This window comes from Musa acuminata, chromosome BXJ1-11 (genome assembly GCF_036884655.1).
Source record: "Musa acuminata AAA Group cultivar baxijiao chromosome BXJ1-11, Cavendish_Baxijiao_AAA, whole genome shotgun sequence".
In the NCBI taxonomy this organism is placed as follows: domain Eukaryota; kingdom Viridiplantae; phylum Streptophyta; class Magnoliopsida; order Zingiberales; family Musaceae; genus Musa; species Musa acuminata.
The window spans coordinates 32,549,233-32,563,671 of NC_088337.1; the positions used below are offsets into that span (position 1 = coordinate 32,549,233).

Consider the following 14,439-nt stretch of genomic DNA (forward strand, 5'->3'; position numbering starts at 1 on the left):
ACTTCACTGCAAAGAGAAAACAAAATCCTCTGAGCAAAGATAGACCGGTGCCAAATCGAAATTCGCTATGATACACAGACAACCAACCCCAACAAAAGAAAAAATAACAGCAAATTATTAGTTTGATAAATAAAGAATTACAAACCCAAGATTCATCGATAAATTGCTCAACCGTGGAGCAGAGCAGTTCATGGAACAACAACACAAACAATTACGTCCATCGACGATCTGCAAGAAGGAGAAATTTGCAAAAGCTTATATGACTACAAGTTACTAAGCCATAAATATCTGAACAAGAGCAAGTTTAAAAGCAACATGACAGTCTAAACATCAAAGTATCCATTCATGAGTTCTCAAAACTAATACAAACTCCACATTCTATACATGCAACCAAGTCTTGAGGAGCGCACTCCACATATAAATATCTATCCAATATATATAACAAGGAAAAAAATTTACATATCGAGATAAGGGAAGACCACCCTAAGCCAAATTCAAGGTTCTTTTTATTCTCGGAAATCTAATCTGCTGCTGTTGACGCGACTCCACCATTTTAAAGAAATGATCAAACATGGTGTCTCCACCATTTCATTTCAGCAGAACCAGCTAAATCCATCTTGCTTTGTACCCCCATGCAAGGCATCAGAGTTATCCATTCCAAGCATGTTGAAGCCAGACCTAATCCTGATACCTGCACTAGCTTCAAGGGGCTGGGCACTTGGTTCTTGTTCGAGTGGCAGTGATCGCTCTACCACACCACTGACCTCTTCGAATAGACTGCGATCAAAGAAGCTGTCTTCCATCTGAAGAGAATTTGATCCTTCCAACATGGTCACACCTCCCGAGCTGGAGTTCTTACTAGCATTGATACTGATATCATACAAGTTCGTTAACTCGTTGATCAATTTTTGCCCATCAGAAGGAATACCGAGTTCAGATATATTGACTGGATTAACTGAAGGCTTGTTGTCAGGCACCTGCAAGCCATTGCTCATCATCCCAATACCTGTAGGAAGAGTGTTCTGATACTTACAGACATAACGGTGACTGTTCCTGGCGTTCCTGTCAAGAAATCCATTGCGGAAATTGTTGTGTGGGCATAGCGCATTATCGCAGGTATAGATCCGCTGTTCATCATCAGTTCAGACTCCCTGGAAGTTCTTTTCTGAATGAACCCTACATCCTTCTCTCCCTTCATCGGAGCAGATCTAATAAGCATCACATCCCCTGTACAAGCTCTTAAATTAAAGGCATTAGCAGCAAGAGCCAGCTTGTAGTTTGCCACACCCTCACCTTTAACTTTGTAAATGCCTGTGTGATCATACTCGCTGCTGTTGTTGTCGAAGGAGATGGCTCCTGAGACACCACGGCCAGCGGATTGGGGTGCGCATGCATCTGTGTGCAGCTTCATCTACATGTCCTCCTCCTGCTTGATGACAGCAAGCCATGTTGTGCTCTCCTTGGCAGTCATCTTGTCTTGGAGGCACTTGGACTGCCGAACAAGCCTACGGATCCTCTCAATGTCAGGAGACATGTGCTTGATTACCACCATCAAGACCGCAACCTTCCAAGACTTCTTCAGATCATGTGGCTTCTTGTACGGTGGTAGGCCATGTTCCATAGGGATGTCCAGTTTGCGCCACCACTCCTCTCTCCCAGTAGGCCACCATGGGGGCGGGATTCCTTTCTCAAGGGGAAACCGCCGCTGTGGTGGATCACAGTGCTGCATAAGAGCAGACAAGAGAGAACCCAACGTTGTGTCCTGAAGCTCCATCAATGAATGAGGACCCACAGTCTCCGCGTTGACATCACTGTTAGATCCAGGTACAGCATTATCAACCTGGTACTTGGCTATAGCAGCAGGCCCGTTCTGATCAAACCTGACCTTGTCTTTCCACCAACCTCTGAGGTTATCGGAAGCACCACTGACGGGCTTGCCCTTCTCCGGAATTATACCATAGACGAAGCCCTGAGCCTTGCACACCTCCATCATCTTCAGCATGTACTTGAGAATCCCGTCCTGTGCCCGAGACATCTTCTTCCGGCAGGCCTGTTTCTGTGACTGCTGTCTTGCTGCATCAGTCTGCACCTTGCTCTTGCTCTGTTGCTTCTCCTTCAAGCGTTTCAGCCGCAGCTGGTCTCTCCACATGCGCCATTCAAGTTCTTCTATATCAATATCATCATCACTATGTTCATCACCAGCCTCAGCAAATTGTTCTGGTGGCAGGTCAACCGGATCTCCCTCTCCCATTATGTGTTCGCCCGCTGAAACCTGGTGGAAGCCACCGTAACCAACATTCCTCTCACCCTGCACATAATTTGAGCCACCAGGACACACCATGTCTTCAATTAATAGCACCCCCATCATCACAAGCAGCACAAGAACGCAAGTTTGTATTCCCTGGATAGGAACAGATGCAGCACCAAAGCATTAGAAAACATGCACTGTGTCTCACAAGTTCGGAACCCAAAAGATAATTAGTGTGCAGGATATACGGAAGAAGAAATATACAACAAGAACAACCAACAGACGTATTTTCCATCTCCATTATTACATTCAACAAGCATGCAATAAATTCAATGTAAGAAATCACGGAAAGCATATCCCCCACAAGTAGTGAGAAGGCATGATGTATCATCAAGTCCGTCAAGGAAAGGATCTGCTCAACAAATAGGAAGATATTTGATGCATTTAGTGGAGTGGTTACCAAGTCGTCTTTCACAAGGGCGTATGTGATACTAATTGCCTTTCTCTTAGTTATATAGATCACTGGAAACGTGTTCAAGAAGAACGTGTGTCAACATAAATACTGATAGAAGATAAGATTTTCCTAACTATATGAGGAAATTTCTCTATTCTATTAAGGAAAATCCTCTATTCTGTTAGGAAAATCCTTCCTCGTAATCTCTAAATCCTTCCTCGTAATCTCTAATCTCTATAAATAGAAGGAAGATGTTAATGTATTCAAGCTAAAGCTATTTCATTTCTACAATAAAGCTTCCTCAATTATTGTTCTTATCTTCTATTATTTTATCTTCTATTATTTCTATCATGGTATCAGAGCCGCTTGCCTAGAGCAAGCTCTCTTCTCGCTGTCAATTCATCATTGGTGTTGCCACTCTGCGCCAACGTCTGTTCCCTTCCGCTACGGTATCTTTAGTGCTACTCATCAGCACTGCCCCACCTTTCTTCCTTGTTGTAGCTATTTTCCTTCCTCTTTTGCTACAGCTTCCTCTTCTGCTACAGCTTCCTCATCTATTGCAGTTTCCTCCTTTGCTATAGTAGCATCACTGCAATATTGCTGTAGATTTCTTCTCTACCGTCACAGCTGTCGTAATCCCAACCACGACCAACGTCATTGAGAAAAGCGAGGCTTCGCTCTTGCCTTCGGCCAGCGACCAACGTCGCTGAAGAAAGTGAAGCTTCACCCTTCGGCCAGCGACCAATGCCGTTGCATTCCTAAGAGGCTCATCTTCCTCACCGCGGTAGTCTTCGCTGATCTGTCAACATTTGACAGACTTAAGGAGAATGAAGAGAACGCCTGTGCCATCACAGCAACAACAATCGCAACAGCAACAGCAGCGATCTACACTTATCTTACTCATAAAGCCTCTTGCTTGTAAACAATTCTTTGCATCGATCCAAGATTGGTATCCTTGTCAGGAGCACCATCTTGCGGGGGCACGATAGAAGATAAGAGGAGCACCATCTTGCGGGGGCACGATAGAAGATAAGATTTTCCTAACTATACGAGGAAATTTCTCTATTCTGTTAAGGAAAATCGGAAATCCTTCCTCGTAAAAGGAAGATGTTAATGTAAAAGCTATTTCATTTCTACAATAAAGCTTCCTCAATTATTGTTCTTATCTTCTATTATTTTATCTTCTATTATTTCTATCAAATACAACCATTTACAAAGCAGCACGCAATAAAATGATTTATAAGCTGATTCACATACAGAACAGAAATTTTGAATCAGGCATCGTGCTTGCTTAGAACAGAAGAATGGTGTCCTGAGTACCTACCAAAAGATACTACACAATCACATTCAAAGAATGGTTCCAAATGAAAAGGGGAAGAAAAATGATCTTTTTCGTTCTGTATTTGGAAAGTATGAGCAGAAGAATTACTCAGAACAGCATACCGTCTCAGAGAGATGAAGCTTATCGATTCAAGATGAATGAGAAATCAGGCAATCAAAACGAAAGTGAACTCCCCCATTTCGTCTTTGCGCCAAGACAAAGAGGACGACGCCAAAATTTCGTCTTTGCGCGCTTCAGCTCATCACCGAAAGTGAAACCGAAGGCCGAATCAAAACGAACGCAGCACACTCTCCCGAGGATGTACAGAGTGAACGCCGATTCGGCGTCTTTCTCCACCAACGGCAATATGATGAGCGAAACCGCCCAAAAATTGATTCTTTTTTCTCACACGCGACAACAATAACCACAAAAGCAAGCGATACTTGGACGACGAACCGAAGCTAGTTCGAGATCAGAATCAACAAAAGGTGATTCTTTCTCGACTAATGCCTAATACAAGCGCGGTCTTCCTCTCCCTCTGCACCGACGACATAGCCAACCTCCGAAACCCGCAGCCGCCAGTCCACCAAAACTCCAATGAAGCTACAAAGGCAATAGGAAGTGAAGAAAAGAAACAAGCGACCGAAACCGAGTGGAAACGACGTAGAGATCCACCAGAACAGAAACTGAGCACAAAGCAACAAAGGAGGCAACTTTAGGCGCCTAGGTGATGAAACAATCGCTCCTTTTTGCCTTCTCTCCACTGTTACAAGCCCAGTTCCGCGACTACCGCCGCCCCTGGCAGCGCTGAGACGGTGTGCATGCGTCCATCCCTCAGAAGACCAGCCTTCGCAGACACGGGAGAAGAGAAAAAGAGAGAGTAATGGAATCGGACGAGGAGTCGGTCGGTACTCTCTTCCGCATCAGTAGATGTGCTCTCACCATCCGTTATTGTATGTCGCTCCCTTTCGCCACCGTAGTGCGGTCGAGTGTCAGCGGCACGTGATGTCACATAAAGTTACAAGTATACCCAACGGGAACATCTAAAATTACAAAATTAGAATATCCCCAAATAGAAAATTAGAATGATCGATTCAACGAGGACCGATAAATTTTCACACCAAATTCTTTTATCACCGGTTTTAATACATCCTCTAATTTTTATTTTCATAACATTTTTATTGTAAGAATGCTTGGTTTAAAAGTCAAAATAGTGGAGATGACACCACTAGTAATTCAGTACCATAGATTACTATTTCTACTTTTTCTTTATTATTTTTTTAAATATTTTTAAATATTATTTATTTACAAATGAATGTATATATTAGCAACAATGACAAAGATAAAATAAAATAAAATTAATATTATAAATAGTAACAAAAATATTTTATTATTTAAAAATTATCAATAGTAAAAAATGCTCAATGGCTAAGTACTCCCATGGTGCCACATGTTTAAATAAGAAAATTTTGATCTTTTTCGAATAACAAAATAAAAAATAAAAATAAAAATATTTTTTGAATCGAGAATTATGTTTTGGAATATTGAACGTATGATTTCTTGACGATTAAATCAACGCTCGTAAGTATCTGCTCTTAACTATCGCTGGTCATCTATTGAGTCTAGATCTGATCCCACTATCAATATCTTTAACTATCGTTGGTCATCTATTGAGTTTGGATCCCACTATCAATATCTTTATGGATTATGATTATATTCGTCGTAACCTTACCAATGGATCATGTCCGATGTGTGCTATGTGTGCTATCATTGTGTGCTATGTGTGCTATCATGAGTCTCGATGTGCACGATAGTTTATCAGCTCGTGTTTTATGGATACACCCCGATATGCACGATAGTTTATCGTCATTTAACATTAAGATTGTAAATAATATTGAACCGTAAATATGTACTGTATTCGAATTTAATCCGACTAATTTTTTTCCACATCAACCATACCCCAAATCCTAAAATATAGTAAATGAAGGTGTTTGGTCTTCTACCCCACGGATGATGGCACCCAATTGCATCTTGGGTCTCATTCATTACTTCTCCAAGGCCATACATCATGTCAAAGAACATAGGTTTTGACTAAAATTGAGTCACAAGTCAAAGAAGAGAGAAAAGGAACAGTCATTCAACATAAATTTGAGAATGATGATGATGATGCATATAACTCGCACACTCATAGTTTTGTCACAGTGGTCATGACAGGAGCAAAAGGAATGAGGTTGGAATAATGGAACTGTGAGCTGAGTCACCCAAAATGGAGATTCATACAGATTAATCATCATAACCTCATTTAAACAACCAAGAAAATGACAGATTTAGAAGATGAAATAAAGGAACTTTTTGAGCTAACCTTGAAATATTAAATATAGGAAACAAAATCGCATGTTCTATGTTCACAATTTGGTACTAACCGAACAAGAGATGCATAAGAAATTGAACAAGCAAATGATATTTTCCTCATTCCAAATCTGCAAGAGTAAACATCAAAGAGTGGAAAGAATGGTTTACATATTTGATTCAAGCAAAACACTTAGCATTCTGAAAATAAAAGCAGACAGGGCTGATTTGAATAATCAGAAAACCCAGTTCAACAAAATGCCCATGCACAAGATAGAAGTGCATGATCAAAAAAATGTTTCTTTCAAACATGTAAGAACAGTTACTTTAAATAACTGCCGGTGGAGGTTTTGCGTTTTATTTTATATCCTGGAGAGACTCATTTTGCCATCATGACTTTGACAAACTCCTCATAGTTGATCTGACCATCTCCATCGACATCAGCTTCACGGATCATCTCATCAACTTCCTCATCTGTCAGCTTCTCGCCAAGGTTGGTCATGACATGACGCAACTCCGCTGCGGAGATGAAACCATTCTGGTCCTTGTCGAAAACACGGAAGGCCTCCTTCAGCTCCTCCTCAGAGTCGGTGTCCTTCATCTTACGAGCCATTAAATTGAGAAACTCAGGAAAGTCGATCGTTCCATTACCATCTGCATCGACCTCATTTATCATGTCCTGTAGCTCTGCTTCCGTGGGGTTCTGACCCAATGAGCGCATCACAGTTCCGAGCTCCTTAGTGGTGATGCAACCTATTGAAATACAAAGGCACAATATCAAATAAATAAACACATGACATCTAGAAGACAAGATTTCTGTGATTTTGGATATAGTACTGAAGATGCCATTTTTAAACTGCAAGTGATTAATCAAGATCTCTAAAGAATGGTTACAAAGTTAAAAGCAGTTGAACTTCTTAACACAGACAACAAAATTATCAGGATGTAAAATAATTGCAATGGGTTTCTTGTGTCAGAAACAAACTGCCTAAACCGTGGAACTGCATCATACGCATTTAACTAGATATATAAATTATCATTTTACTAGGCAAACTTACTCGCACTTTGTCCGACTCACTAGTACCTCCCTCATCGACGATGGTAGATATTTCTCATCAACCAACTTCTTCGATGCGTGCAACCTCATAATGAAGTGTGATTGAGATTGATGGTACATCAAAAGAATTCATGGAAGGCATGCCAGACTACTACTAGTTAATGAATTACGCAGTTAAACTCTATCTGATCAAAATATAGAATGCAGAAGGAATATAAGTGTTCTTTTTTCTCCTTATCACATGCCCTTTTCTTTATCCTCCCTACTTGGTAGCAGAAATAATGCATACGAGTATTATCTCACATGGACAGTTAACCATACAACCATGATGAACAGATTGTGAACCCTCTCTTACTACCTTCAATTAGTCCCTACTTTGAGAATTAAACTTCTGATCCAGAAAGAAGTCCAGAGGAGTTGAAACTCATGTTTCCTGATGTCAATATCAATACATCACCAATAATATTAGGGTATATAGATTAAGATTAATTCTATCATCAATTTCTCTTTCAGAAAAGCGAATGTTACATCAATATGTCAATTCAAAGCAGATGAACTGACCCTCCCCAGTACCCACATTGGCGGGAGCCTCGTGCATTCACACTTTGTTTGTCTTGTCTAGCATCGCCGGTACATGAAGATCTAAATGACGACAGTAGGCATAAAGGCTTTCGCATTTACCCAAGAACTCAATGTTGTGGAAATGGAGAAAATCCACAACATTACCTCACTTACAAGCAATCACAAACGAGGTGGGAGGAGATTGCAGCCAAAACTTCACACCCTACCATTCTGAACTGATCTCTGTAATCAAAATCAGCACTAACCGCTGCATGGACAACTACTGTGGCAAAACTACCATATCATATTATATACCAATTAAAAGGGGATAAAAGAGCTTTTTTTAGGCCCCAAAATGCGCATCAATCTCAATCTAAGAAGTTGAATCCATAAAACAACTTAATCCATCTAATATCTTTTAGAACCCCCATGGAACCCTAAGATGACAATAAAAGGGAAAAGAGCCAAAAAGAGAGAGTGGATCAGATGAACAAAACCCAACGAGATCCTGCTCCAACGAGAAGCAGAACCACCAGAGTGTCCGGCAGCAAGACATTTGGAATCGAAGCAAAACAGAGAAAAATGGGAAGCGAAAGATGGAGACCAGACCATCCCCATCCTTGTCGAACAAGCTGAAGGCCTCCTTGAACTCGGAGATCTGCTCGTCGGTGAGCTGCTCCGCCATTACTCCCAGTGGGATCGGGATCGGGATCGGGATCGAGCACCAGGGCGATCCGAAGAATGAGATCGGTAGCAACGAGGCGAGGAGGTGGAGGAGAGGTCACGCGAACGAGAGATGGCGAGCGCTTTATGCCCCGGCCATCGGACGAATGCGGGGCCGCCCTCTTTTGTAGGGCCCGCAGGGGCCGACCGCACGTCGACGGCTTCGTAACGCCCGTCATCTCTCACGTTTTTACGAAAATATCCAAAGAACCATTAAAATGACGATCTTAGCCTCACAGAACCACCCCTTCATCGAGTTTGGTTGCCACCGTCTGATCGTGTAAACGACGGCCCAAGATCGAGTACCGATCAACATCATCAAGGTCCCATCCGACGAAACATCATAATCTTTAGGCAAGTATGGAACCGTCCGATGAAGATCAAGCGGTCGGACAATCCCCACTTGATGATAACAGGCCTTGAACCACTTTTTGGCCCATTAAAAACCCTGCACTATATTTTTGTTGTATTCGATGGAGAATTACTGTATACACAAGAAATAGCCGAGAAAAAAAGTCTAATAATGAGTATTCATAATATATATATATAGATATAATCCTCTTTATTTGAGTATAGCTAATTTTATAATTTAGGTTAAATAAAAAAATGATCTAATTTTATAATTTAATTAAGATTATTTAAATATCCTTAATTTATTTTTAGAAGATATTTACGCCAATCTGTTTATTAAGGAAGAGAAGAACTTTTCTCATCTGATCGCTTTCTCTCCTTCGGTCGTCATTTTCTTTCCATGCATCCTCTCCTGTTTTTTCTCTTCTTCTTCTCCCTTCTCATCAGCCGCCCCTCTTTTCCATGTTTTTCTGCATCTTCTATTTGTTTATCTTAGCTTCAAATAAATTTACTGTATCATTTATTTAAGGTTAATAAGTTTTCTTATCTTCATGCTGAACCATAATAGGGTACACGTACTGAAATGTCTACAATATGAACCAGGCTTCCCTATAGTAAAAGCAATTGTATGCATACATGTACTGCATCAGGTTGTGTGGCATGAGCACTCGTCCGCCTCTCACGAAGCTCCATGAATGCCATTACATACTGCCCAGAGCTGGGAGACGCTCCGGTCAAACATTACTTTCAAGCATTCATGGTTTCCGTCTTCTTCCGGAAGGCTGTTCATCTCAAAGATCTTCTCACGCTTTTGTTTGGTGAGTAACCATCAACCATTCACTACAAACTCACAGCACAGTCCTCCAAATCCTTCCGGTTTCAACAAGGATGGATCAGGCTAAAGCTTGTAGCATCATTTTTGCGCTGGATTCTTTCGTTGTTGGATGCATGCATCAAAGTTACTTCCAGTTGCAGACAGCTAATGTCTCTCCAACTCTTTGTTATTGGAAGCCTATTTCTTATCGTGATTTCCATCCATCCCCTCATCTGTAATCCTTTGTTATACTCTCTATTCGACAGTGCAGCCAAATCAAACCATATTATTGAGATACAGACAAAGAGATTCAGAGAAAGAAGTCGAGGATCAGTTGGAAAAGATGAAACAAGAAGAGTATATATGGACATGACTGTGACCAACAAGGTATACTGAATCCTTCCATTGTTCCTCACACTTGACCGAGTCTCCAGAATCCACCCACCGAAGACTCACAACACAGCGACGGCCACGGTGGGAACCCCGACAAGTCCTCTAACATCTGCGAGGAGAAGCCGTCATCATCCAACATCTCAAACGGCGTCGCCACCGCGCCCTTACACGGACCGAGCGCACCCGAGCCCGAGCTCAGATCTCGCGGCGTCATGCCCTCACAGTCCGCGGAGGGTCCACCTGTCGGCGAGCACGCGATGGCCATGTCGGCGACGTTGGAGTCCCGGCCGGTGAGCTTCTGCACGAGGCCCCGGAACTGGGCGGCGCTCGTGGTGACCCTCATGGGGTTGGAGATGTACACCACCTTGATGGGCTTCTTCTTCTTCGTCGCCTTGGCCTTGGCTTGCTCGGGGCTCTTCTGGTGGACGCTCGGCCTCCCCATATCTGGTTGCAGGATGGAGAGATCCAACAAGGGAGACACGGTCGATATATAACGGCAGGATTCGAGACGTTTGCTTGGGGCGAAAGGGAGTGCAGATAGCTTCCTCGAAGATGGGGCGAAGAGTGGGTACAGAAATGGGTAAAAGTCTCGAGGGAGGGAGCCCGCCCAAAATAAAAAGGGGTTGGCAACGCCGTGACGATACTATTGGAATCAATCGATCATATGGCAATATTTCGTGCCACGTGGCCATCGAGGAAGAAAGGACGGACAGATGACGTACGGGTTGAGGCACGGAGTGACGTCACCGAGATAACGAGGTGAGGTGAGCCGGCGCCGCTGGGCTCGTAGCCGAACTGATATCTTGCATGGCTCGAGCGAGCTTCCTGTTGTATATACGTGTGGTGGATACGTACGTGAAGAGACGATGCCTTGCATGGCTCGAGTGGGCTTCGCGATGTACAAAATTACTGACAGATAAATTAGTACAATATTATATTCAAACGATAGTGAAATTATCTTTGAAAATTCACATCTCCAAATATAGGAAAGTGAAAAAAATATGGGTTTGAATACATTAATACGAAGAATGTTATATATATATATATATATATATATATATATATATATATATATATATATATATATTATGACCATATTAAACTAAGCTGGGATATGAATTTTTGTTGTGAAATCATCATCCGGTCCATTCTCATGGCAAACAGTATTGCGAGTGTTCATCCACCTAAACCCCATAGGGATCATTTATGGGACTTGAATCTGATTCGTGAGTGTATACCTACTCTACTGTCACAATGGTCCTTCAGTGACTCGACCTTTGAGAAAATTTCAAGGGAGAGAGAGACACAGAGAGAGATGGTCCTTCAGTGACTCGACCTTTGAGAAAATTTCAAGGGAGAGAGAGACACAGAGAGAGACAGAGAGAGACGACGTGATAGCTACGAGGTGGTCCATATCAAGCATCAAGCTCTAAGCCTCTTGTCCTGGGATGTCGCCTTCTAACTTGTACAGTATCAAAGTTTCTCGATGGATTCAATTCATTGTTCGAATCTCTCTCTCTCATGTCTGGAAATTTGCTTTTGTGCTTATTTTCTTCGTCGTCTCATAATCCTCCAAGAATTCAAGGAATCACATGAACTAGTCCGGACTACTGGCAAATGTGAGACCTAAATAGATTAAGTACTTTATCTAATTAGCTTAAGTCTAAACATTTTGATCACCCGATCTCAACTTATTGTACAAAAACTTGAAGCTAGTCGATTGAATAACTCATCTGCACACTAATAACATCTTATACATTCTATTATTGTATAATTTGTGTATATATATATATATATGTTTATTTGACATATCAATACATTTTATTGGGTGCTTTAGATGTTCCTTGTTAAGATAATTAATTATTAATATGTAAACATAGATAGAATATATATATATATATATATATATATATATAACACCTCTATATTTTTTTCTGGTCGACATGACCAATAATGCAGTGGGTCCATCCTTATCTCTTTGCCTGTCCGATCACAGGTAAAGAATACCGGGAATAAATAGACAGCACACTTAAAAGTGTCTTGAAAAGATCAGTGCATAAAGGACAGATTTGTTGGATGAATTAAACCTCCATCAATTAATTAATCATGCTATTAACACGATAAAAACGCTAAATTGACGACTAATCTTTGCTGAGCATTAGAATTAAGCCTTATATGATGAAGCCTTTTGGCTGGAATTTAGCCAAACAAAAGTCAAGTCAAAGTTGTCTAGCCATGTCATGTCATGTCATGTAGGCAAAAGCTTGTAGGACACTGCCGCAGGCAAACATCATAAACACTAACCGGCACTGTGATGTCGCCAATCGAAGGCGATGTGTTTTAGCTATATCCTATTTCCCACTCTTTGTATTTATCCCCATATTAATCATGTAATACAGTGCAAATGCAACCTTCTTCTATAAAAAACAATATAATATATGAGGGACCGGAACACATGATACTGAAAAAAGGGGTATTAATGAAAAGAAATAAAAAAATACTTTTGTTTCTTTTCCTCGTAAAATTTATTTTATCCAAAAACTTACTTTTCTACGAGAAAAAACTCAATTTATACTTTCATACAAGATCTGTCATATCGAAACGTACTACCCATATTTGATGGTACGTACCTGTTCGACAGGTTATCGGTACACAGACCGTCCGATATTATTACAATGCTATAATACTATATTATAGCACTGTTAAAAAAAATAAAAAAATTATTCGATATATTAGGGTATATCGTTCGGTACACCCTAATATACCGTCTGATATATTGGTACCATACCATATTGAGTCGGGATCGAAACATCAAAACGATACGGTAAAACGAACCTTGCTTTCATATATACACAAACATGTTGACTATGGTAAATATAACCTTGCAAGGTTAGAATGAGGGGATGTATTACTGGTCTCTTGTCAAAAAAGCATCCAGAATGTTGACCTGGTGCTTCCAACCAAAATGTCATTAAAGGCTTGACAGTCCAGTTGAAGTGCTTGTTTCTCAAGTCAGATTCTTAATCTCTAGGTAACTTGAGATGACATGGTCCATGGAGCCATATGTCTAATCTCCCATTTTGTTGTCTTCTGGTGTTTAATTAAAGATGACACTGACAGTGACTACCATATCTTTTTGGGAGATAAAAGACCAATAATGTTTGGCTTGATTTGTTGGTTGACTTCTTTGAACAGTTCTGATGCATGATCAGAAGAGTTACTGTGACAATTTGCAAGACACAAAAGATTGTTTGCTTGGTGATTGATTCAGCTGTTAGAAACGTAGAAGCTGGTCATAATATAAAAGCTGGTCAACATTGGTGGTCTGATCTTTGACCTGCTCCATGTTGCCTTGTGCCTCCAGTTTCATTGGTTTGACTGTGTGCTGCTGTACATAAACCCTACACATTGGAACTGAACTTGTGTGTGTGCTTGAATTCAAACTCAACTAGAGAAAGTTGTCAAGAACTTTATAGGATTACTGACAAAGCAAAAAACACATGTAGAACACATTTTTCAAAGATGGCTGATGATAGTCAAATTATTATTATTATTGTTTCAAAGAAGAGTAGGACAAGCTTTAATCTTCTATATTTCTCTCAAGAAAAATACTTTTACAAAAACTCTCTATTCCTCGTGACCCAACATATGAGGTTTATATAGTCCCAAATATACATTATATTAATTGTATTCAAAACGAATCATTCTATTTCAAGAAATCATTTAAGAATCAATAACCGATTTAACTTATCTTTTTATAGACTTTTAATCCATTTTTTCTTCTTGATGTAATGATTCTCTCACTTGTTGCAATGAATCTTTCTTTTGATGAAATGAACCTCTTTATGACTTTAAACAAGTTTAATTCCAACGTGCTGCTCTGAAAGCTTAAAATATTATTAGAGATATTTTGCTTCTGTTAAAATCCTTCAAAAAAAAGATAAGGTAATTCATGTTAATCGGGAGAAGAATCGTGGTATTGATCGGTCAACTAAATTTGCTTTGTCATCCAAATCTTTTTTTTTTTTTTTTTTGGAAGGATCAGCGGCCGAATCCTTTATTTTCTTTTTCAAGTTCTGATTTTCTTTTTTTTCCTTACAATTTTGTTGTTTGGAAAAAAAGAAGAAACAGACATTTTTCTACCATTTTGAAGAAAACCAAATTGCTA

General features: G+C 40.4%; 2 protein-coding genes and 1 pseudogene across 2 annotated transcripts; all 3 read right to left on the reverse strand.

The window, feature by feature from the left end:
* Window positions 1-343: 343 nt before the first annotated feature.
* Window positions 344-4,922, reverse strand: LOC103972373 (protein ETHYLENE-INSENSITIVE 3-like 1a; annotated as a pseudogene).
* Window positions 4,923-6,468: 1,546 nt separating this feature from the next.
* Window positions 6,469-8,816, reverse strand: LOC103972374 (calmodulin). Its single transcript, XM_009386691.3, has 2 exons — window positions 8,600-8,816; window positions 6,469-7,125 (listed from the first exon to the last, which is right to left on the reverse strand). The coding sequence occupies exons 1-2, from the start codon at window positions 8,673-8,675 to the stop codon at window positions 6,752-6,754; spliced, it is 450 nt and encodes a 149-aa protein (XP_009384966.1). The 5' UTR covers window positions 8,676-8,816; the 3' UTR covers window positions 6,469-6,751.
* Window positions 8,817-10,144: 1,328 nt separating this feature from the next.
* On the reverse strand, window positions 10,145-10,856 carry LOC103972375 (sigma factor binding protein 1, chloroplastic-like). The gene has a single exon (XM_009386692.3). The coding sequence runs from the start codon at window positions 10,711-10,713 to the stop codon at window positions 10,291-10,293; it is 423 nt and encodes a 140-aa protein (XP_009384967.2). The 5' UTR covers window positions 10,714-10,856; the 3' UTR covers window positions 10,145-10,290.
* Between the last annotated feature and the right edge of the window lie 3,583 nt (window positions 10,857-14,439).